General features: G+C 47.6%; 1 protein-coding gene across 1 annotated transcript in view; it reads left to right on the top strand.

The window, feature by feature from the left end:
- LOC147728741 (EF-hand calcium-binding domain-containing protein 6-like) overlaps nucleotides 1–23,346 on the top strand; it is a 377,333-nt gene that overhangs the window by 180,810 nt on the left and 173,177 nt on the right. The window contains exons 10-11 of the mRNA XM_086962496.1: nucleotides 9,734–9,841; nucleotides 10,910–10,975. Coding sequence (XP_086818622.1) covers nucleotides 9,734–9,841; nucleotides 10,910–10,975 — 174 coding nt within the window. The remainder of the gene's footprint in view (nucleotides 1–9,733; nucleotides 9,842–10,909; nucleotides 10,976–23,346) is intronic.

Here is a 23,346-nt window from a genome sequence, read left to right as displayed (position 1 = left end):
GTTGCCTTACCACCTTTTCCACAGCCTTGGGCGTGGCACCCGCTGCGCCCAGGGCCCCCACTACCTAGCCTTAGTCCTACTCTATCTACACCCCGCTTTTTCTAGCGCTTCACCCAGGCCTAATAGGAAGATCGCCATGCCCACTTTGGATAGGTGCACCCCATCACATTCCCAACACCCAATGGATTTGGCGTGCAGCAAGCCATGCCTAATGAAACCTACCCCTCTTTGTTCGCTGAATTTCCGCATTGCTGCGTTGACTCGCCTGCGAGTGACTTCCAATGCCCCTTGTGATACTGCCCCATGCCAAATAGGTCTGGGGGGGTATTTCTGGCCAGTGTATGCTGCACTGTCCTAATTCGCCGCTCAAGGTGCTCAAGTCCTTCCTCATCCCTCTGTGCTAGGAGCCCTCATAAATTAGATATCAAAGACATCCACTAGTTCCCCTGTGTTGCAGGTATTCTTCGAAACGCGGCTCAACCGCCTACATCAATGGAGAACTCCAAGATCAATGCAAACCGTTTTATTTCCTTAAACTGGCCAGCGGCTGTGGACACCCTGGGCCTATGGTATGGACCATACGCCGTGGGCTGGGAGTATTGACTGCTATATTCAGGGCTTGCTTCTAAAGCACCTATCTATTCCGAACCTATCCCGAAGCTCTCATAATGATGAGTCCTTCAGGTGTGCCCATCTGCTTCCAAGCAGAGGTCCATAGCCAATCACCCGGGAGCTCCGGAGAGGATGGGCTTCCAACCTCCTATAGCTTTTCACCGGTTTAATTGTTACCTGAGCATTTAGAAAGAGCTCATGTAGGTTGCTGGTAGGTGCCCCCATTATGAGTTGGGCAGTTTGGTATTTTGTAATACATTCATTGTGGAAAGCTTTTATAGGTGGCAAAATGTTTTTGATATCACACAGTATTTTATAAATGGGGTAGCATTAGGAAAACGCTGCCTGCAATGAATTTATGCTTTGCTCATGATCATTCAAAAGGTCCGGATGGGCACAATTTGAACATTAGAAATTAGGAAGTGGCATGTACACTCAGCGTGTGGGCTCGAATAAAATTGGATAATAAGAGTTTTACATGGATTAATAGTTATTACGGTGAACTAATAAACAATTAATTGCCTAGCAGGCACAATTAGCTGTGCGATTGTTTTGGGGCGAGATGATGCCCCACTACAGAGACGTTTATTATACCAGTGCCAATTTGGCATGGCACTTGACACAATCTGCACGCGCTTTTTAGATAAAAGTAGACAAGTTTGACGGTTAGAAACACGAGGTGTGCGTCCTGCTCCCACAGTGACACGCCTGGCTGTGAAACCGATAAATGACTTTGCTGTGAAACCCATAATTTATTTTGAGCTGAAGGTAATTCACCCCCACCTAATATACAGCACTGCATTTCCCCAAAATGGTACCTTTTTTATTGTACAGAAGCTATCTGGGGATGCTGGTATGGCTCGATGTGGGCTGGGGGATATGCTTTTTATTCTATTATGGAAGTGTATGTGGCGGAGGCAATGTGCTGATCTATTGCTCTGTAATTCTTGGCCACACAGGTGCATCGCGTTACTTTTACTAGTTTATTTGCCCTGGCGTGGTGTAACTGTTCTGCCTCCGTCTTGTTTTGCAGTGAACAAATAATTACGGTGTGACCGGTGCATTTCCTGCCTCTAAGATTTTGGATAAAATCTGATAATATAATAAATCTATTATACGGTCAGTAAGCTAAGTGATAAGTCCTTTCCGGTCGACATTAGTAAAGAAAACTGAATCTGTTGTTGCTTTTGTGTTGCTCTAGCTTTAACGGGGGTTTACCCCCAAATTAATATAGATGTCTTCTGTTCTGTATTATTTCAGATCAGGGCACCGTAAGGTGTGCCTATAAATTTTATCCTGATGCTGGGACGATGGTGGGCTGTTAATACTGCGTTGCTCTTTGTAACAGAAGCAATACCAGATTCCTTGAACTTTGTACATGATAAACCCAAAAGATCCTTTTCCTATCTTTCCATTTCCAGACATCAACGTTAAAATTGCCTTAATTTCTTCAAGGATCCAGCCACTTGGGTCTGCCTACTTGTGGAGCTGTCTTCATCCATTCTTACAATGGAGCTATAATGTAGTTTCATGTCAGGGTAACCTGCGGGCTCAGCAGCCCTCACCTTACCGGAATTGACCATTTCCAAGCAGCGATGAGACGCTGCCCTGGCATTGGGGTGGGGATTTCAAATGCTGGGTACTCAGTAGGAACTACCTACTAATCCACTGTTGTGCTAGGGCTGAGCGCCGTGGTTCGGTGCTCGGACGCGCAGCGGGAGCCTGGGTATGTTCTCCACCCGGGCTACACTGCAGACCGGTGGAGAACATGTAGTGCTCATGAATGATTGGTCCGCTGTTGGTCCTCTGAGGACACGTCTAATCTACTGTGATAAAATGTGCGTTCATTCTAATCTGTAATGAGATTCCATCTTGTCCATGAGCGGGATGTGCGGGTATAGTTAAATACAATCTTTATAGCTAGCAGCGACCAGTGTGAATTCTCACTTTGACGGGCCTAATTAAAAGTTTTTTTGTTTTGAGGGGCTCGTTCCAAAACGTCTCCCTCGGCAAACATGAATGGCAGCACCAGCCGATCCCTTGACATGTGTTGACTGAGTAACTGTTCGGCTTAAAAGAGAATACAGTTGCAACTGCACTTTCTTTGCATAAACAAATGCAACTGCGCTTGATGTTTGGAGGATAATTTGAATAGATCATGGAGTCTTTTTAAGGTTAACCAGGGGTTGCACTAGCTACCCCTATCTGCTGAAGTCAATTTGGCTGCCTGCTCTGCACTTGATGTTTGGAGGATAATTTGAATAGATCATTGAGTCTTTTTAAGGTTAACCAGGGGTTGCACTAGCTACCCCTATCTGCTGAAGTCAATTTGGCTGCCTGCTCTCTGGTGCTACCTGCACCGCTCTTGATATCCGTGGTCTCAGGGCTAATGAAAATGTGCTAGGACGAGAAATATAGAGAGCTCATGGGACCCTTTTACTATCCGTCCTGTGTGCTCCATACCCTTCTGTGGTAAATAGGATACAGGTAAGCGGGATAGGGTATGCAAGAGCTCAGCCGTGCGATGTGTTTAGTGAGCAACAGGCGTGTAGCTTCAAGTCCATTGCCTTTGGTATTTGTTAAAAGATGTCCACTCTCTGGAATGTATATCTTCCTTTCCCATCGAGTCTGAGAAAACCCGCTGAGCTGAGGGCCTTATTTTAACGGTCTTATGAATGTTACCCTTGCATTAAATGCTTTCTACATTCTCTGGCTACTGTCAAGGAAAGGTTATGCCTCGGCACTGCTAATGGAAGATACAAAACGAGACTTTTAATTTTAAAATCATTACTTAGCCAATGAATACCATCCTGCATCTCAGCACCAAAGGAAGTAAAGGTCATGCGCAGGACACGGCGTGTAGTGTTTACTCTGGACCGAGCATATATTGTGTCGAGCATGAGAGCCTTTGTGGTCAGCCCATACGTTTATCTATTTGTTTAGATTAACCCTTAATAAACTGGTCTGTACAATCTCATGTCTGTCGTGCAAGAACTCTAGCCCTTTGTGCACTGTGCGGCCGTGCCCCTATCTATTGCGCAATTAGAGGAAATTCATTGTATGTTTTGGGATATGCATCGCCCCACCTCAACCCCCCTTTAGACTTCATGCACTTCGACGGCTACAGTTGTTGGTACCAACGATTCCCCCTTAAGTTCTCACAGTCTGGTACTGGTTAACTAAACGCCAAATTGAGGCATGTATCGTAACGGCGACTGGCGGGTGGAGCAGTTGGAGAAAGGCAGTGTAAATTCATTGGTTATTTATTAACAACCCAGTAAAATCTTACAAAGTGCTCCTCCAGTGACAGCTTAAATACACTATTTAGGATTTACCTAAAACCCCCGCTTAGAAATTATAACCTTAGAAGAGGCCAGCGCAGGCCCATTCTCGCATCTGTTCTGATTATTACTTTGTTAAAAAGTTAGGCAAAGGGAAAGCGCGCCAAGGCCTTAAGTTGGAATGGTATGTAGCCCGAGTTGGTGCTTGGTTCCAACACACAAGCTTGCATTAATTGTATCACTGTCCTATTTGCAGTTCCTGAGCTTCCACTTGCATGTGTGATTGCAAGCTCCTTCTCGGGTCAAGGAAGCATCGTGCTGTCAGCGAGGGGGGGGCTGTGCTTGGGCACTTCTGTTCTGGGTCCTACCCTGCCTCCTCGCTGGCCCGCAACGAATTGCCTGCGTCCTTTCCACATACAATTTGGATGCCTTTGTATTGAAGAAACAGATGCCTTCTCCGAGGATCGAACTCAGGACCTTCAGATTATGCCACTGACGCGCTGCCTGTTGCGCTAAGAAGCTGCGCACCCTCCGCTAAATGCATATATTTGTTTAGGTGTGCAAACAGAATGGTACAAATATACAACAAAAAAAATAATAAATAACTCTGGAAAGCCAGGGGATGTGCACAATCCAAAGCATCTGCTCTAAGTAAATACCTATCCTTGGACCTATTTGAGTGCCAATGTTTTCATCAATTTGTTGCTATTGCGATGAGCAACAATTGGTCTTAAAATCTAAAAAGCCACATTTAGCAGCTGGCTATATTAAATTTTGGTTGTTGTACGCGACTAAGACCAATTTTAATTTTGACTAGAGTTCAGTGTTCATTTAGTTTGTAGACTTGTATCACCCGCATTGGCTTTACCTTACTGACTGGGTGTGTAGTTGAAATCCAATTGTAACCAAGCAAGGGATATGGAGCCTTTGAAGTAGAGATAGCAGATAATTTGAATGAATAAACAATGTTCTGCTCGTGCTGTACATTCTTGGCTCAGGTGCAGAAAAGCCTCTCGTGGTGCTGCTGTGAGGGGATGCCGATACACATTTTTAGGTGCGAGAGGCTTCCGCTGATGGCGGTATTGACTTACGAAAGGAGGTATGTGGCTCAGCGGCCCGGTGCCTCGCATAGGAGCTGCTTGAAATCCACAGCAGCCAATGGATCGACTTTATTTTTGTGCATTTCCCAGCATGCTGTAGCAAATCCCAGGACTTATCCTCGGATTCCGTGGCATTTGCTGCCAGCTCTAATGGACGGAGATGGTAATTTCACAGCGATTCACGAATTGCAGCAAAGTAACTGTGTTAGGCGAGATTCTTGCAAGGCCTGTTCTTATTCACCGCTTCTGCTAAAGCATCATGGTCTTTTCAGCCAATCAGAAGATCGACAGGTGTTTGTACCTTTCTGATTCAGACTCGCAGTGGGCAGCCCACGCCTCCATGAACTACATGTTGTCTTTGGAAAGCGGGCAGCCTGATGGAAGGTGATTTTCTGTCTTCAGGCTAGCGTGGAATCAGGCGGGGTCAAGGAGCTTGGGGGCCGGGGCAAAGGCATTGCTGAAAAGTATTACTCAACTATTGTGTTGGAACCAGTGTGGGCACATGTGCAAACCCGATTAGTGCCTGGAGACTTCACACGTGCAACCCGGATCAGTGACTGGAGGCTTCTGATTTGCTCACATTGAACCTTACTTGATGCTAGAGTAGCAAACGTGCCTCGAACAGCCATAACGCAAGTGCTAGGTGAGAGCGGTACTGCTGGGCTATCTAGGCTGTACCCAGGGCGGACGCTGCAATGCTGAGCGACCTCCCCCAGCTATGCCCCCTTACGAAGTGTCGCATCCCACCAATGATCTGTGATGCCGACGCCTCGCCTGCTCGTGGAAGCCGACAGGAACATGAGCCTCCAGCTCTCCATTTCCCCGGGCGCATGCCGCCTCCCCCACACGCACCGAAACAAATGGCCATACACCGCTAATAACAAAGTGGGGGAGGGGGTGAGGGGGTGGGGGGGGGGGGGTGAAAGGCGATTTAAGATTCGAGCCCACGCTGCAATGGGCCCTCCATTTATCTCTTTATGTATCTTGGTGTTTACACAGCGCCGAAGCAGGGAAAAAAAACACCGCCTAAGCGCTTTCTCTGAAGGCAACATATATAATCTGCCAAACATAGCCGATGGAATGGAGATACCTGACTGACGAAACATTAATATCGAAGAATTATTAGAGTTCTCCAATGCATAATATTTACGAATGTGGATTAAAAACCAAGTGGAAACGTCTGACTGTAAATCTGACAAAATATGATTTTTTTAACGAAATGGAAAAATGTTTCCCATTGGAGAATCCCTTTAAAGTAACGCCTATACATCTGCACCACTGAAATGCACTTACTCCTACTTTTGACAATTTCTATGTGCTGTCAGGGTGGAAATCTACCAACACGAGGTCGCTTTCCATTCACGGCATATGGACACAAAAGGAATGTGTCCTCTACTTCTATAGGTGAGCAGGGGTATGCTAGGCAGAGAGGAATTTGTGTTCGTGTAACCGACAGGAACATGAGCCGCCAGCTCTCCCTTTCCCCGGGCGCATGCCGCCTCCCCCACACGCACCGAAACAAATGGCCATACACCGCTAAAGTGGGTGTCAGTGCATCACAGACGCTCTCAAACAAGGGCGAGAGCCATTCACATCTCCAGCAGTTTAGTGACGAAAGCAGCGCTCTTTGTCTTAACTTCGGCTAGCACTTCAGAGTGCCGCGGACTTCCTTCTCTCCCCTCCCGTGGGGCAACTGCATCACTGGCATGCAAGAACTTCCCGGGGCGCAGGCCGCCTCCCCCACGCGGACCGAAACACACGGACAGACCATGTGCCTCAATGAAGGTGGGGGACACCCACGAGCGAAATTCCCGCAGCTCTGCCGCCCACGCCTAATGTGACCCAGTGCCTGCTTAATTGCACGCTCCATAGTGCCGCGCGCCTATAACCTTCTGGAGGTGGGGTAGAATAGTATGCTAACTGTTCCACGTATCAGAGTTTCCCCTCGGCCGTGGAGCGATACACCGGGTGTCGGACCCCAGCGCTGTGCGGGCTCCTGTTAGCAGTCGGCCCCGCACCTCCCCGCTCTTACTGCCGCCGCCCCCCCTCGCGCGACCAACGCACACGGACCCCGTGCCTCCCCGTGATCCTAGCCACTGGGCCCCTGTACAATTTGGGTTTCGCCCAAGGACGGGGGCCAGGGGGAGGCAAAAGAGCGTCCGCTTACCTTGCTCACGACGCTTAACCGGGATGAAAAGGGGAGCTGAAATTGCGGGCCTCGCGTCCGGGTCGTGGGGTGAGGGAAAGGGCCTAGGAGGGGCTAACGGGCCTAAGGCTGGCGAGGGACAGCCATGCGACCACAATGGTGGAGGGGCAGCAGCAAAGAGGCCGCCGTGAAGGAGGAGCTCACCTGATAACCTCCCAAGGAAGGGAAGGGGTGGCCTGAACTAGCGTGACCCCGCCTCCTCCCACCCAAGGGCTGGCCTCGGTTTCCTGCGCCCTACTACGGGGTTTGCCCTCCCATGGGGTCCCTTGCAGGGACATCGGGCAACCTTCATATCTGTGTGCTGTGTAATCTTCACTCCAGTCAGTACATGACCCGAACACATGAAGGAGGCAGCACAGAGGCTAATTATGGATAACTGTGCATATGTGGCCTTGTGCGTAGCTTTGTGAAAAACCTCACACATTCGACAGTTGCCTGGTTATTCTACGAATCTATAGACACAGCCTGTGTACTGTCATCACGCAGACGCGGTGTCGATGTTACTCACTGAATACCTCGTCCAGTACTACTGACCTTTTCACGCCTGACGCATCTTGAAACAGTGTCACCCTCTGTGAAAAGTAAGCCCCCCACCCTGGAGCACAGTCTGACTCTCCCCCCCTTGGAGTGCCGTCCCACACTCAAGGGCAGAGCTCCCTCTATCTGGAGCACAACCCAGTCTCTCTCACCCTATGGATCTCACCCTATGGAATACCTCGCAGCACCCCTCTCTGGCGCAGCACAGTATCAGTCCTTGGAGGGCAGAGAGCTGCCCCACAAACAAACTCCTCTTTAATAAAAAACACTGACTGAAAGTGAAAGGGCAGGTCGCTGTCCTAGTGATCAACAACATAATTATTAATTTGAATCTCCTCTGACTTGGGCTCGCAGCTCAGCCTGGGCAGGCTAAGTCACAGTGACTAAGAGTCGCAGCCGCAACACTGACTGTTAAGCACAGCACAGTGACTCACTCGGCCGGGAGACGTGAAAAACACGCTGTGGTTGCACCGAGTACAGTACAGGGGAAATGATAAAATATACATCTATCATCGTGCAATATGTGACCTGCGCAGCAGATGCATGTAGACCCGGCCCTAATAATTAAGTGCCGGTGCTAAGCACCGGAAAGCACCGGCACAAATTAAGCACTGGATGATGTCACAGTAAATCTCAAAATCCATTCAGATGTCATCGAACAAATCAACATTCTAGATTGCTGCTTATCGTTGATGACTTTTCGAGATACACGACATGCTAAAGATTAATGACTTTTTTCTTCTACACTGGACGGTCCCTTTAACTAATACCAAGTTACCAGGACGCTTCCTGCCTAGTGTGGCCGAGTTATAGGATGCTAACTTGCCTTGTTATAGGAGAGATATTAGTGATGTCAACCAGACTTATGCCCTCATTTATGAAAAGTGACGCATCGGTGCGAGTAAACAGCGATGCTTCACTTTTCATTGAGCCCTCCTTGCGATACCAATGATGCGTCATATTTAAAGTATGATGCATCATGTCTCAAGGAGTTACAGATACGTCAATATTTCTGATGTATGTGTAGACGCAAAAATGACACATTGCTGGAGTGTGTCACAAAAGTGACGCAACTCCAGCAATGGGTCATTACATATGGGCAAGTCTCATGTTAAATGTGCCTGCATCAGTCTTACGCCTGCCGTGAGGCAGGCGGAAGATAATGACGAATTTGCGTCCTAGAAGTGGCGCAGTAAAATCTTATAGATTTTACTGCATCACTTCTATGACCCTTTCTTGTGTTAGCACGCCCCCCCTGAATACATTATACCTGGCGCAGGTATAATGTGGTGCAGAGGTTTACAAAGTGACGCATCTACCTAAATGCGTCACTTTGTAAATATGGCGCAACATGGCACATTTTTTACACTGCTGGTGTGTCACAAAAAGTGATGCACCGGCGGCACAAAAGTGACGCAGGGCCCATAAATAAGCCCCTTAGTCTTCATTGTTGAGCGTCTGTGGCTTATGGTCAGCCAGTTATCAAGATGATTTTACTGCTATCCAGTTCCTGGAAAAGAGTCACTGTTGATCAGTTTAGAATGGTGCAGATGTTTTCTGCCCAATATTTACATGCAGAAAACGAAAAACCGACGAGTTGCTCCATTTTGCATTTTATAGGGTGTCAGTACTGGTGTCAAATCCATTGACTGCTTTCTTGCAAGAAATGCGTTGTCATTGAGACTACAGTAAATTCTTGGAGTGTATTGAAATGTGGCATTTTTTTCAAGTCTCCTTTGCTCAAAACATAAAATTTGTAAGCCTGGTCTCATCCATAAGATCACATGAAAAACATTGTGCCACTATTAGTGTGTTTAATTCACTTCCACAAACATGTCTCTGAACTTTCTTGGGTGATTAAACTGTACATGGTGTGTACTTTTAATTTAACAAAGTAGCAGAATTCAGCGAGAATTTCCTCCGTAACTAAGAGTATTATCCGTACGAATATAGATGGCCTTTCATTATCCCCGAGACATATCTCTTTGTTTTTGCAGATTCCATAGGGAAGGCGGCATCAGCCCAGCTTCAACCTTAACAGCAGTGGAAGCCAAACTGACAACACTCTTCCAGTCAGACTTCCTGTCACTCTTGGCCACTTTCCAGTAAGTACTCAATTCCTTGTATGTGTTGTAATTTCTCATTGGAAAGAGTTTTTAGTCTGTTAAAAAGTTAATAAATGTGCTCCTTCAATTACCAGAGGATGGCTAGAAGTTTGTTAAACACGACCTTGAATAAGGTTAATCACACTCAGAAGCATCAGGCAACAAGATGGCGGCATTATGCAGACAATTCGGGCAAGCTTGCCCACAAATAAGGCCTGAAAAGGCATAATACTAACATTGGGCTCTGGGTAGCATCTATCATAATTGGTCAAACTAGTTTGCTCATGAGATGTCCAAAATATCCTCACCTCAGCGTAAACCTGTTGTGCTGGGACTAACTTGAGGAATCCAACCTCATATTATGTCTCAAGGCCCAGTTCTCAAAACAGGTTACTTGTATGGGTTAAACATACACACAGGGGTAGGCAGGGCTGTAGAAGGGATCTCCCTTGGCTTTCCCATTGGTGCCCCATGGATTGCCCTTGTTATCCCTGGTATGAGGGTTCAAGAAGCAACAGAAAGCAAGCTGAGAGGTAAGACATGTTTACTTTCTGTAGTTACTATTCCTTTCCCTTACCTTTATTACTTAAGCAGCAAATAGAAGGCTATTGAAGGGCAGAGATCATGACACGGTTGACATCGCTGTGATGCCATCAGAAGTTAAGTGGCGTGACGCCACTTCAGTCACCCGTCATGAGCACACGAGCACTGTGGCTCCTGACGAGCTGAGCTCGTCATGAGACTCGAAGGTGTTAAATCGGCACGTATTTACTTCATTTGTAGGCTTATAAAATTTAAGTGTGATTACCTAATACAAATTTTGTGTTTATTATACGTGCTGTCTAAATGTAGACTTGTACATATTTTTAATAAAAAGTGTTTAGTTTGCAAATTAAATTCGCTCCAGCACTAATGTTTAAGTGTTGCCTCTTATTAGGTTTGCCTCTGGACCCAATCAACAATTCAGTATGTCAAATGCTTCATTCCCTTTCAAAATAATGGGGTTCCTTCTCCAGAGTGTAATTTATTTTTAGCTAATATAGTGTTTTTATTTTTTCGTCCTTCTAGTAAAATTGATAAATTGGAGAGAAATATTGTCAGCCAACAAGAATTTCGAGCAGCAATTGAAAGTCGGTAAGATGCTTTTTAAATTCTGTCTTTCTGATCAAGAAACTGCTGTTTTATTTGATATTGCTAAGTGGTTGCAGGTATTGTTAGCAGACTGAACCCTCACGTTTGCTAGTTGATAAGGTATCGCAAAGGCTTTGTTGCCCTGTAGAGGCCTGCGTTTATTGTAAAATCACTGATAATACAAAAATAACAATCAGGGTCTTATTGCTGCATCATCATTCCTACAGCAAATCTGTCAGTGGTGTCCAGAAAGCTCCAAACTCTGTACACGTGCATGTATTTTTTCTACGTGTTTGTTCATGATGTATACCTAAAATAACAAAAGAGGGGCTGGAAAGTATTTGTTCACCTGAAGTGCACATTTGCTTGTATCCATGGTGTGGAACAGATAGCAAATTGCCTATATCAGTATGCTTCTAAGTGCTCGTGCAGCTGAAGTTTAAATTAGAACAGGAGCCATTTTACATAAGCACCCTGTGGTTGTATCTGGCATTTGTGCCACTCTTTGTGCAAATGCTCCTGCCAATCCTTTTGTAATGTGGATCTCATGGCTGCATATTTTGTATCCGTGCTATCCTGCGGGGCATTCTCTCATTTGCATCGGGGAGTGGCCCATGCCATGAGGGACCACCTTTGCTCCTGCACTCATGCCATGTTATAGCGCAATGACTAACATACCCCTGGGAGGCTCAATGATTGCGTCTACATCTGGAGTGTTGTCCCCTGAGGGGACTCCAGGTGAGTATGGTCCCTGTAACCCAATCCAGGAATTCCTCCACAGGTGGGTGCAGTTACATTCAGTACCCACCAAGGCAGGGTCCCTGAACTTTCTTAAAAATGTGGGTGGGTAAACTGGCTTTGATCAATAAAGCTCTGGTTGTAGTTATTTATATATGATATTTATATAGCCTGGACATACCCAAAAGTGCTAGAGTGCTTTACAGGAGAAATAATTAATTACATCAAAGTCACAGATGGTTTAAGATAAACAATATGGCTATAAGTAATTACAAAGTTGGAAATACAACAGGTAGATCATTTCATAGAACAGAATGTACAAAAGCTGTTGGAAGGTTGAGGTGGTATACAGAGTGTACAAAGGTATGTCCGTAAACAGGTTGAGGTAGTGTACAGTCTTCCAAAGGTTGAGGTACTATCGAGGTAGCAGATCACTGGCTTCTTAAGAAGGACGCAGAGTGGCTCGATGCATAGGTTGAATTGTGTTGGGGCTAGGAGGGACCCCTGGGGGACCTCATGGCCCACTGCAATTGGTAAAGAGAGATGGATATCAATTTGTATTCACTGCAACCTGCCCATGAGGAATGAAGCAAACCCTTTCAGGACCATACCACTAATGCTCATTTGATGTTTAAATATGTGTAGGAGCATGTGGTGGACGACCATGTCGAAGGCTGGTGATAGGTTGAGGAGAATCAGGAGGCAAAGGTTGCCTCTGTCTAGAATTCAAAGAGCATTGTCAACCTCCTTTAGAAGAGCGGTTTCTTTGCTGACGCCCTGATTGAAACCAGATGGAAATTTTCTAGGAAATCATTGTTTTTGATGTGGAGGGTGATTTGCTCTGCTACGCATCTTTTGATGATATTTGAGAGGAAAGGCAGGTTGGAGATTCTGCATAAATTGTTGAAGTCGTTGATGTCTGTAGAGGGTATTTTTAAGAAAGTGGTCACTTCTTTAGTTTTAAGGCAGTCAGTAATTGTTCCTTGGCTGAGAGAGTGATTAACCAGTTTTGTCCAGTGGGGAAGCATGTGACTATAGAGTTCTTTTGCAATGTCACCAGGGATTGGGTATACAAAGTGGTTTGAGTGTTTTGTTTGTATATAATTTTGATTAAGTCTTCCACTGAAACAGAACAAAATAGTTGCCAAGTTTCTTTGGATTTGCTTGCTAGCATAGAGGTAGGGTGGACTTCATGGCATACTAGCCATTGAAGTTTGGAGTCAGAGAACTGTAAATCTCCTCTGCTTTTGATGGAGGGTGTTCAAATTTGCTGGATGGGGGCACGGTGGGGTTGTTAATGGTTCTGACCAGATCAAAGATTTGCTTGTGTCGGTTCTTTGCTGAGTCTAGCAGGGACCTAAATTGTATGAATTTTCCCCAGAAGATGTGTTTTTTTGTATTGGGACCTAGCATTTCAAAGGCAGGTGAGTTTGGTGGTGGAGGGTGGCTGTATCCAATTCTTTAAGTTATTCCTTTGCTCATAAGGGGCCTTGTTGAACCATGGGGCTGACGGTTTAGGATGTTTGTTTTTGCTTTGGAGTGGAGTTGCAATGTCAAGAGCATCAGAGAGGCATGCAAAGCTGTGAGGTAGCATTGTTCATATTTGTGGAAGAGCCAATGGTGGGGGAGTATCTTTTGAACAGTGCTGCTAAGAGTAGTAATGTTGACATCTATTTTTCTGGTGTCTTGAAACCAGGTGGTTGCTTGTTTTGGTTGACCCATTACCACGGTGAGAGAGTCGTAGGGTGAAAGAAATGAGTGAGTGATTGGATCATTCTTTTGGGATTAGATCTTTTACTGAGAGCATGTTCTCTTTGGAGATTATTAGGTCTAATATTGAGCATTTAGTGTATGTGGGATTGAGCATATGTTGAATCAACTCATTGTTGAGGAGAGTGGAGGTAAAGACGTTCACTGTAGAGTCTTGGGGGATACCCCAGTGAAGGTTGAAAAACGATTGTTGTTTGTTGGGATTTATAGTCCAAACAGCACTAAAGTAACCAAATTACCATGACACACATGAGATTGGGCAATATCGAGGAAGATAGTTGAAAATAGGATTACTGGCCAAAAAAAAGCTGACCAAAAAAAATAAAACATGGCAAAGGGCTAAACAGGGTATTCCAATGTATGAGAGGTAGCATTATATAGTGGTCATAGGCTCCAGTTTAGAATTAGTAAAACTGCATAACTCAATGGGACCAAAGATAGCCCAAAACTATGAAGTTGCATTAAACAAAAAGAAAGTTCCTTAGTGGAGCATTTAAGTCCATATAAGCATTGAAGCCACTTGCTGAAGGAGGTGGAAGATGTTGACACTCTACATTATATTAGGGGGTTATGAAAATAGGGCCCCTTGCTAAACTTCACATGAACTTGCTAAACTTCACATGAACAGTAGCCCAGTCCAAAATGGCCAACGCTCGGCAGCAACTCATTTCTTTTCACACATGGTAGGACACCAGCGCTATTTCGCTAGAAGCAGCCCACCCCAATGTTAGTATTTATTCTACATCTGACAAAACTGGCAACTGGTTGTAAAATTACAAATGCAAAGAATCCAGGCCAATATAGAAAACACTTGACAAACAAGTATTAGGATCTCCCAGTAACACGCCAGAGCTCAGAATACAATGTCACAAGTCTTAGCCCATCAGAAGGCGTACTCCGGGAACCGCCATCGCAGATTCAATGGGGAAAGGGGCTCGCACAATCTCTTCCATACTTACGGCGGTCAGGCACATCCAATTAAAGGTGTACACAATGCACAAGGGGACACTGCACCAAGTACATATACAGGATCTGATGTCACAAGGATTCACTCAACAATATGAATATTAGGAATAGGAAGGGGGACTGAGCCGAGGGACTGATGAAAAACATTTTCATTGCTCAACCACTTGAAGAAATTGCATTGTTACGCAAATTAGTGTGTAAAAATGTAATGTCAGCATCTTTTCTGACTCAGATGTACATTCAGCCACATGAGAGGAAAGCCAGCACTAACTCTAGCACTGGAAATTATTGGTTAAACAACGAACAAGAGAAGTTGAAACCTCATACAGTTCTGCACACTGCTCTGACATGGAACTATGCTCATATCTGATCCATCTGTATTGGTGTCCCTAGTAAGAGACCTGTTATGGTACACAGTTACACAATAGGATCACCTAGCTTTTGTTAAAATCATTTGGGATGGGTGACTGCCGACTTCAGGAAATAATCATTACCCTTGTCAGGGTGAATCCCCCAAGTCACTGAATTAACCTACACTAAAGCCCCTGGTAGCTATGGCACAAAGCAGGCTTAACTTAGAGCAATGTGTAAAGTATTTAAGTTGAACCAAAACAGTAATAAAGTATGTAAATTGTAAAAACATTAAAAACCCAACCTGATTTAGAAAAATAAAGACACATTTAATAAATCCAACGGGGGAACCGGAGAAACGAATTTTAAAAGTTTTTAAGTAGAAGTAGGTCAAAGAAGTGCTAAGTACCAGTGATAGTCCATAATCACGGTAGACTGACACTTACATATAATTTGAGACTGACATTGAAGAAGCATTGGTCAGATACATCAAGAAGGCCTGTCCTGGTCAAAGATTTTGTTTTCCTACTTTGGGCCTGATTTAGATCTTGGCGGATGGGTTACTTTGCCACAACTGTGACGGATATTCCATCTGCCGAAATATAAATCCCATTATATCCTATGGGATTTATATTTTGGTGGATGGGATATCAGTAACCCATCCGCCAAGATCAAAATCAGGCACTTTGTCTTTTACGTCTCATTTAACCACAGGAGTACACTTCTAACGCCCCCTGGTCACCTGGACCTCTTGCAGCCTGTTGTGTCCCTGTAGCCACATGGGTGGACAGCCTTATAACACTTGGATTCCACTTCTTTGTCCTGGGTACAAGAGAAAACAGGTCCAGGTCTCTTAGATCACAGACAGCAGGTCCAGTCCTCGTTTGATCTTCAGCAGGTCATTAATGTGTTCTAAGGAGAGTGCTTTTGGAAGTCATATACAAACAAAGAAAGTAAACACGCATGCGTAATATCAATTTGCACTGGTCCGGGAGTTAGTCCTACGCCCGTCTGTTGCTTTAACCCTATCAAGCCTTGCTGAGATATTGGGTGAATAAAGGGTCGTGCCTAATCTAGAAGTATCTGGTTTTATAGAGCGCTGCTTTCGCCCATAGGCTTCAAAGCATTCTACACTTCTCATGGAACCTCCGGCGGGTGAGACAATAACCCCCGCACAGGGCCCACTCCAGAAAATGCAATGTTACCAAATTACAGCCAACACGAGTTGTAGTTCGTTGTGGTCGTTGTTGGTCGCAGTTTCATTACCGTTATATACCAACACCTTTTGTCCCCTGGGCATTACTTTATGGCCAGGGTCATACATCGTTATCATGGCATATCACCGCTCCCCAGCTCCACGATGTCGTGACGAGCTGCAGTTACGGGAAGCGGCGTCTTATACTCCCTCCACGATTTTCCCGCCATGCCCGGGCGGGTCTGCCATCTGGGGGAGGGTCAACACCCACCTGGCCCCCTATTGGCCGGATGCCTAGGCGCCATCCTGGCGCAAGTTGTTGCCGCGACGAGAGTGCCCCCTTCCAGCTTAGGGGCCTTTCTCGGCGGCTAGAACCGGATCCTTCCTGGGCGCTGGCGTCCGTTATGGCGCCGGGCCTCGAGGCCCCCTTCAGGGGCCGGCCTCTGCAATAACCCCCGCACAGGGCCCACTCCAGAAAATGCAATGTTACCAAATTACAGCCAACACGAGTTGTAGATCGTTGTGGTCGTTGTTGGCCGCAGTTTTATTACCGTTATATACCAACACATTTTGTCCCCTGGGCATTACTTTATGGCCAGGGTGATACAACGTTATCATGGCATATCATAAATCATGCGTCCTACATTGTCTGCATGTCATAAATCATTTAGCGTTATGATAAATTGGACGTCATACATGATTAGAGTTGCCTGTCATAAATCATTTGTCATCAATCATACTGTTGGTCATAAATCATTCTGTCGGTCATAAATCATTTATCTGTCATCACTTATTTGCATTTCCAGGGTCATACATCATGTGTCATAAATCATTTGTGTACCATAAATCATTTGTGTGATGGACCGCCATAATTTGGATGTCATAAATCATTTGTGCTACATTGTCATAACTCCATTATCATCCATCATTCTTGGTCATAAATCAATCACCCTGACAGTTCGTTATTCTTCTCTCTTATGTGGTCCAACTTGTTCTGTTGGTTTCCATGCTCCTTTGCGTGTGAGGGGTAGCCTCTCCCCAGAGTTAGGCCCCAACTCGCTACCTTGCTAGTCTATTTGTTGTGCCGTGCCGTCCGGCTGGGTCTGGGCTGCGAGCGCCGTCTCTGTCTGCTACCCCCTTTTGTCAGGCCTACTCACCCTGCCGTTCGGCATCCCAGTGTGAGTGGCCCTCCTTCTGGGGGAGGGTCAACCTCACCTGGCCCCCCATTGGCTGGATGCCTAGGCGCCATCCTGGCGCAAGTTGTTGCCGCGACGAGAGTGCCCCCTTCCAGCTTAGGGGCCTTTCTCGGTGGCTAGAACCGGATCCTTCCTGGGCGCTGGCATCCGTTATGGCGCCGGCCCTCGAGGCCCCCTTCAGGGGCCGGACTCTGCAACACATCATGCTGATGCTGCAGGAGATACCCACGTTTTAGACTTCCCCTGTATTTCTATAAATCTGCTTCTCCAAGTAGCTCAAGGGGGGCCTGGTTTATTAGCTGTGTTGCACTGGCAGAAAAGACTCCGTCTCCCATCCAATCCCGTTTGAAGGGGTGGACTTTGTACCGGATCTCAGCCAGCAGCCTGTATGAGTTAGAGCTAGGTTAGACTGGGGGGGGGGGGGGAGACTTCAAGGAATAGATACTTGAATGTTCACCAGTGATCAGATGAGCTGGTGAGATAATATGTCCTGTGTGTGGGGGATGAAGTAAATGCATTTTACACTAGTTGCAGCCTGTGAATTTCTCTTTTTGGAAGGATCATTAAAAGAAATACCCTTAAGACCAGTAGATGGCGCAATATCTTTTGTTTTACGCAGAGGGACATTTTTTGCCAAACTGATGCAATTGATTGGACTGTCTGGTGCAAATGTGGATTCAGATTATCAGTTCTTAATTTAGTAATCCTATCCCTAACCTAAGAAGAAAGACGACGCATGACCGTAAAAAAGTGAAAAAAAACAAGCAAACTCTTTGAATACAGTTAAAGTACAGGTTTAAAAGCCTCAAGAGCTGAGCCTGAACCCAGGTACTGGTCTGGCTTTACCATGGCAACCAATTCAGGAGTCGATCCACTCACTGACTGATCATGCGAAGAGCGTGAGAAATGGCGTAAAATGTCACCTCAAAATTCAAAAATAGTATTTATTTAGAGTGTGAGTCGAGCACATTCGTTCATTGCGTACCTTGGAATAAAATTAAACATTTCTAATCAAAAACGTAAAAAGATTTTTTAAAATTGCATTCACGAGATTACTACTACTGAGCTGAAAGGCAATTAGTTTTTATGTGTGCATTATACCAATGCTCACTAATAAAATTATTATTTAAAATCATTGTGCAACATTAGAGTATAGTAAACAAATCAATGATGCTCACGGATGCTCCCAAACTTCCATAGAAGGAATATAAGGTACATTGAAATAAATAGTTTTCCGAGGATCCCACAGTTTGGGCAAGTGCAGAGGGTAGGACTTGAGCCCAGGATTCTCGGTTCTCTGTCCCAGACGCATAGTCTTTACTTTAACCACACAAGTTCGTGTCTGACTAGTACCAGGTCTTCACTTTTTAGGTTTGATGTCCTAGGTTGACGTCTCCCGTTAGAGTAGAGAGCCATCCGGGCTCTCCCTTACATTGTTACACTTGCCCATGCATCCATACACCCCGCGGGGCAGGCTCGACCCGAGGGGATAAATAAACGTCCGGAGACCGCTCGGGGTCTTCCAGCCAGCACATAACAAACTGTGTGGCATACCTGTGTTTGAGCGCTGCTGCGGCCTACTTACACGTGGCTCTGCCATGCTACATAGGCGACGAGGCCGGTGGTGCTCCACGCGTGCCCGCCTCTAGGTCCCTGGTCGATGGAGCGCCAGCGGAGCCGACCCAAGACGCCCTGCTGCCGCCTGAAGTGCTGCTGCCCCTGTCGTCCTGCGTCGCTGGAGCCGGTCTGGGCTCGCATCCAGGCCCTGCCGCTGCTCCCGCTGACTGAAGCGAGGCGGGCCCTGCGGTCCCTGCCGCTGGTCCCTGCACCTACCTACACATCTCCGCTGTGCCTAAAGGGAGCGTGTTCAGCTGGCAGTGTGCGTGGTGGCCGCCTAGGCCCTCCCCTGCTGTGGTGCCTCGTGGGACTGCGGCCCCCCCCCCCCCCCCCCCCTCTGGGGACTGATCGTCGGTGTACTCCAGCCGGGACGTCTCCCTCGCAGTCTCCGACCCGAACTGCCAAATCTTTACCTGCACATAGCGCTGAGGCCCCTGCACAGGCCCTGGATCTCACCTAGCCCCAGGCCCCCCTGCCCCTACGGCTGCCCTTCACACTGCTTGAAGGAAAAAAGAAAAGAACAGCAAACAAAAAGCTCAAGAAGTAAGAGGGAAAGAAGGGGACACCAGCGCAAGCACAAACACATCAAGAGGGATAAGAGGGAAGATAGAACCACCCTTAGGAAGGAGGACAGTCAAAACACAGCAGAGGACCAAGCCACCTCGCCAACACTGACGGGCCTACAAGCTGGCATCTGCTAACCATGTGTGGCCACATACCAGTGTGCTCACACCCAGCGAGCTCTTCGCGCCAAGACTGCGCAATCACTCTGGCGAATAGACGCCATGAGCAACCAAGCTCCAGACGCCGCGGCGGCCCCACAAGATGGAGAGAACAATCCAGTCAGGGGTGCTAACGCACCACCCCCACAGCACAGCCACACGGCTGTTGCTCCACTTCCACCGTTCTGCGAGATGGCAGATCCCGCCACAGCGGCCCCATGATGGAAAGCGTGGGTCGGTCACCTTAATCATTATATTAAGGGCACCAGGGAAATGGATGGCACGGAGAAGCGGTCACTACTCATCCTCTACGGAGGCTGTGAGATCTACAACCTTTTTGAGACACTCCCCAACACAGGTGAAGATGATGACTACGAGGCGGCGGTCGCCGCCCTCAACAGGCATTTCGACCCCCAACTTAACCCCAACTTCGAAAAGTTTAAGTTTAGACGGGCGTCCCAGTCAGACATGGAGTCGGTTAACATGTTTTACACATGGCTGCGCCGGCTGGCCAGCACGTGCACCTTCACGGATCAGAGGGAAGAGATACAGGACCAAATAATCCTAGGATGCCGCTCCAAACTGTTGCAGAAGCTGATCCTTCGTCAATCTGGAATCTCGCTGGACGAGATAATTGTCTTGGCTCGGTCGCACGAACTGTCAGATGTTCAAGCGGCAGAAATGGAGACTGCCCTACAGACACCCGTCGCTGCACCGCATGCGCTCAGGCACATGTCCATCAAGAAAAGAAGGTCGAAGCAATCCAACGGCGCCCCAACATGACTCGCCAAGCACCAAGAATGCAGCCCGGAGGGCAATGTGGCTACTGTGGTGAGGAGCACCCAGCGACGGCTGTCTGTGGGATGAAGGGAAAGACGTGCTCGCGTTGTGGCAACATCAATCACTTCGCGAAAGTGTTCCGCAGTGGTCGGTCAAGGCACACCACGTCGAGGCCGCGGGGCATGTCGCAACGCCTTCGCCAAATCTCCATTGACGACTCGTCATCGACAAGTGAGACCCAACAGCAGGAACGCTGCCTTGCACTCGAGGACGATGACGACTATGAAGTATTTGTGGTGTCGTATGTCAGCAGGACTGGCAATCGCTGAAGGCCACCACCCATGTGCTCTATTTCAGTCCAGGCCCTCATCGACACAGGTGCCTCTGTCAATGTGATGGACTCCGAGCAATATGACTGTCTGTCGCCACGGCCCCGCTCACACCATCAAAGGCTTGGATCTACACGTACGGAGGGACGGATCCACTTCCCCTCCGAGGAGTTATTCACACCAGAGTTGCCATTGGAAAGCACACCTCCAGGTTCCAGACCAGGTTCCACATCACGGAAGGGAAGAAAGGCACGCTCAGCTGCCACACAGCTGAAGACCTGGGGCTAGTCTTCTTTGCCCACCAAATACACGACTCCCATGCCGAAGCAATCCTGAAGGAGTTCCGGGCACTGTTCACTGGACTGGGTAAACTCAAAGGGAAAAGATTCAAACTCCACATTGACCCCACGGTGAGACCGGTCGCCGGCCTAAGGCATAGGAGAGTGCCGTTTAATCTCCGCCCGCAGGTAGAGGTGGACTTGAAAAAGCTTGAGGACCTTGATGTGATCAAGAAAGTATCCGGGCTCATCCCGTGGGTGTCCCCGTTGGCCGTCGCTCCCAAACCCAAGCAGCCCAGAGCCATCCGGCTCTGTGTGGATATGCGGTTACCTAATGCGACAGTCAAGAGGGAGCGTCACATTACGCCCACCACTGACGACATTGTGGCAGACCTGAACGGGGCCAAGTGGTTCTCGAAGCTAGATCTAAATGCGGAATACCACCAGCTGGAACTTGAACCTGAGAGTAGATACATCACTACCTTCTCAACGCATGTTGGCCTCCAGAGATACAAAAGACTCAGCTTTGGGGTATCATCTGCAGCCAAAGTCTTCCAAAATGCCATCCGGGAAGCACTGTTGGGGCTGCAGGGTGTGATTAACCTCAGTGATGACATCCTGGTGTTCTCGGACACCATAGAAGTTCACCACACTCACCTCCGGGCCACCCTGAAGAAAATGGAAGAAAGCGGGCTGACTCTTCACAAGGCGAAGTGTTTGTTTTACCAAGAATCTATCGATTTCTTTGGATACACGTTCACAAGAGAAGGACTACAAGTAGACCCCAAGAAAGTTGCAGCCATCCGGGGAGCCAGCACCCCGAAAAACCCGACGAAAGTGAGAAGTTTTCTCGGCATGGCCACATACTGTGGAAGATTAATTCCGAACCTCGCAGCCCTGCCTGAATTACTCCGGGCTCTCACACGCCATGACCACAAGTGGGAGTGGACCGCAGCCGCCAATGCTGCATTTCACAACATCAAGGCAGCCCTGCTGGACAAGACAGTAATGGTCTACTCCACCCAGGGCGGCGCACTGAATTGATCGTTGACGCCAGCCTAGTCGGCGTTGGAGCAGTCCTTCTTCAAGAACATAGCCCAGAAGCTTGGAGACCGATAGCATACGCCAGCAAGGCCCTCACTGACACGGAAACAAGGTATGCCCAAATCGAGAGGGAGGCCCTAGCGATAAAATAGGCGTGTCAACATTTTCACCTGTATCTGTGTGGCCAGGAATTCCTGGTGGTAACGGACCACAAGCCCCTGCTCCCGCTCTTTGCAGAATCAACCAGACTAGCACCTCCGAGGATAGAGTGATGGGCGGTGCAGCTGCAGTCCTACAATTTCGAGGTCATCTTTCGTCCTGGGGCCCACAACTGGGCAGACTACCTCTCACACCACTCAGAAGCTATGCCGGCTTAGGAATCATCATCGGATGCATCCCAGTCCGAAGCTTTCGTGAAGATGGTCTCGCAAGGAGCGTGAACCATGGCCATGACTCTTGAGGAAATTGCCCGTGCCACCACCGAAGATGAAACACTGTCCAGAGTAAAGACGGCGCTGGTGGACAAAGGCTGGACGCATTTCATGGAAGAAGCCCGAACTCTCAGGACGGAAGTGAGCCACGCTCGCCAACAGATTTGGGAAGTGCGTCATGAGCTTAGTGTGGGAGAACAGGGAGTCATCCTGCGAGGACATGTGATCGTGATCCCGGGAAGTCTGCAGAATCGAATACTCTGGCTGGCGCATGTTGGGCACCAGGGAATGGCTGAGACAAAGGCCCGGTTAAGGAACAAAGTCTGGTTTCCGGCAATGGATTCTATGGTGGAGGAAATGGTGAGGCAGTGCCATGCCTGCACTACCATGGGGGAGACCCGATGCCAGCGCCGGTGATCACTGAAGAACCCAGTACCACCCCGTGGACTAAGGTTAGTCTAGATTTCGGAAGCTTTCTAGACGGACCCACCATGTTAGTGATGGTTGATTCTTTCTCAAAGATCCCCATAGTAGGAATAGTGGCATTGACGGCATGTACACGTGTCCAAAGAGTCCTAAACAAGACATTCGCACTCATGGGATTAACGGAAGAGGTTCGGACGGACATTGGGCCACCATTCCAAGGTCGAGAATTCCAAGAGTACCTGGACCAAAAGGCCATCCGTCACTGGAAGATACCCCACTGTGGCCTCAAGCCAATGGAGAGGTGGAGCGCCTCATGCAGACACTTAATCGAGCCCTCCGCATCGCAGTGGACCAGAGTGAGGATACGGAAGTCTCACTATATCAGTTCCTTGATGCGTACCGTCAAACGCCTCTCAGCACGACCAAGTGTGCTCCTTCGCATCTGCTCTTCCAGAGACCACCTTGTGATAGCATCCCGACAGATCCCTCGTGGGTGCCCCCGGAATAGAACAACTATGCTGTCCAAGCAAG

The sequence above is a fragment of the Lissotriton vulgaris genome, chromosome 3_1, assembly GCF_964263255.1.
Source record: "Lissotriton vulgaris chromosome 3_1, aLisVul1.2, whole genome shotgun sequence".
Classification (NCBI taxonomy): Eukaryota; Metazoa; Chordata; class Amphibia; order Caudata; family Salamandridae; genus Lissotriton; species Lissotriton vulgaris.
This window is presented reverse-complemented; position numbering and strand designations above follow the sequence as displayed.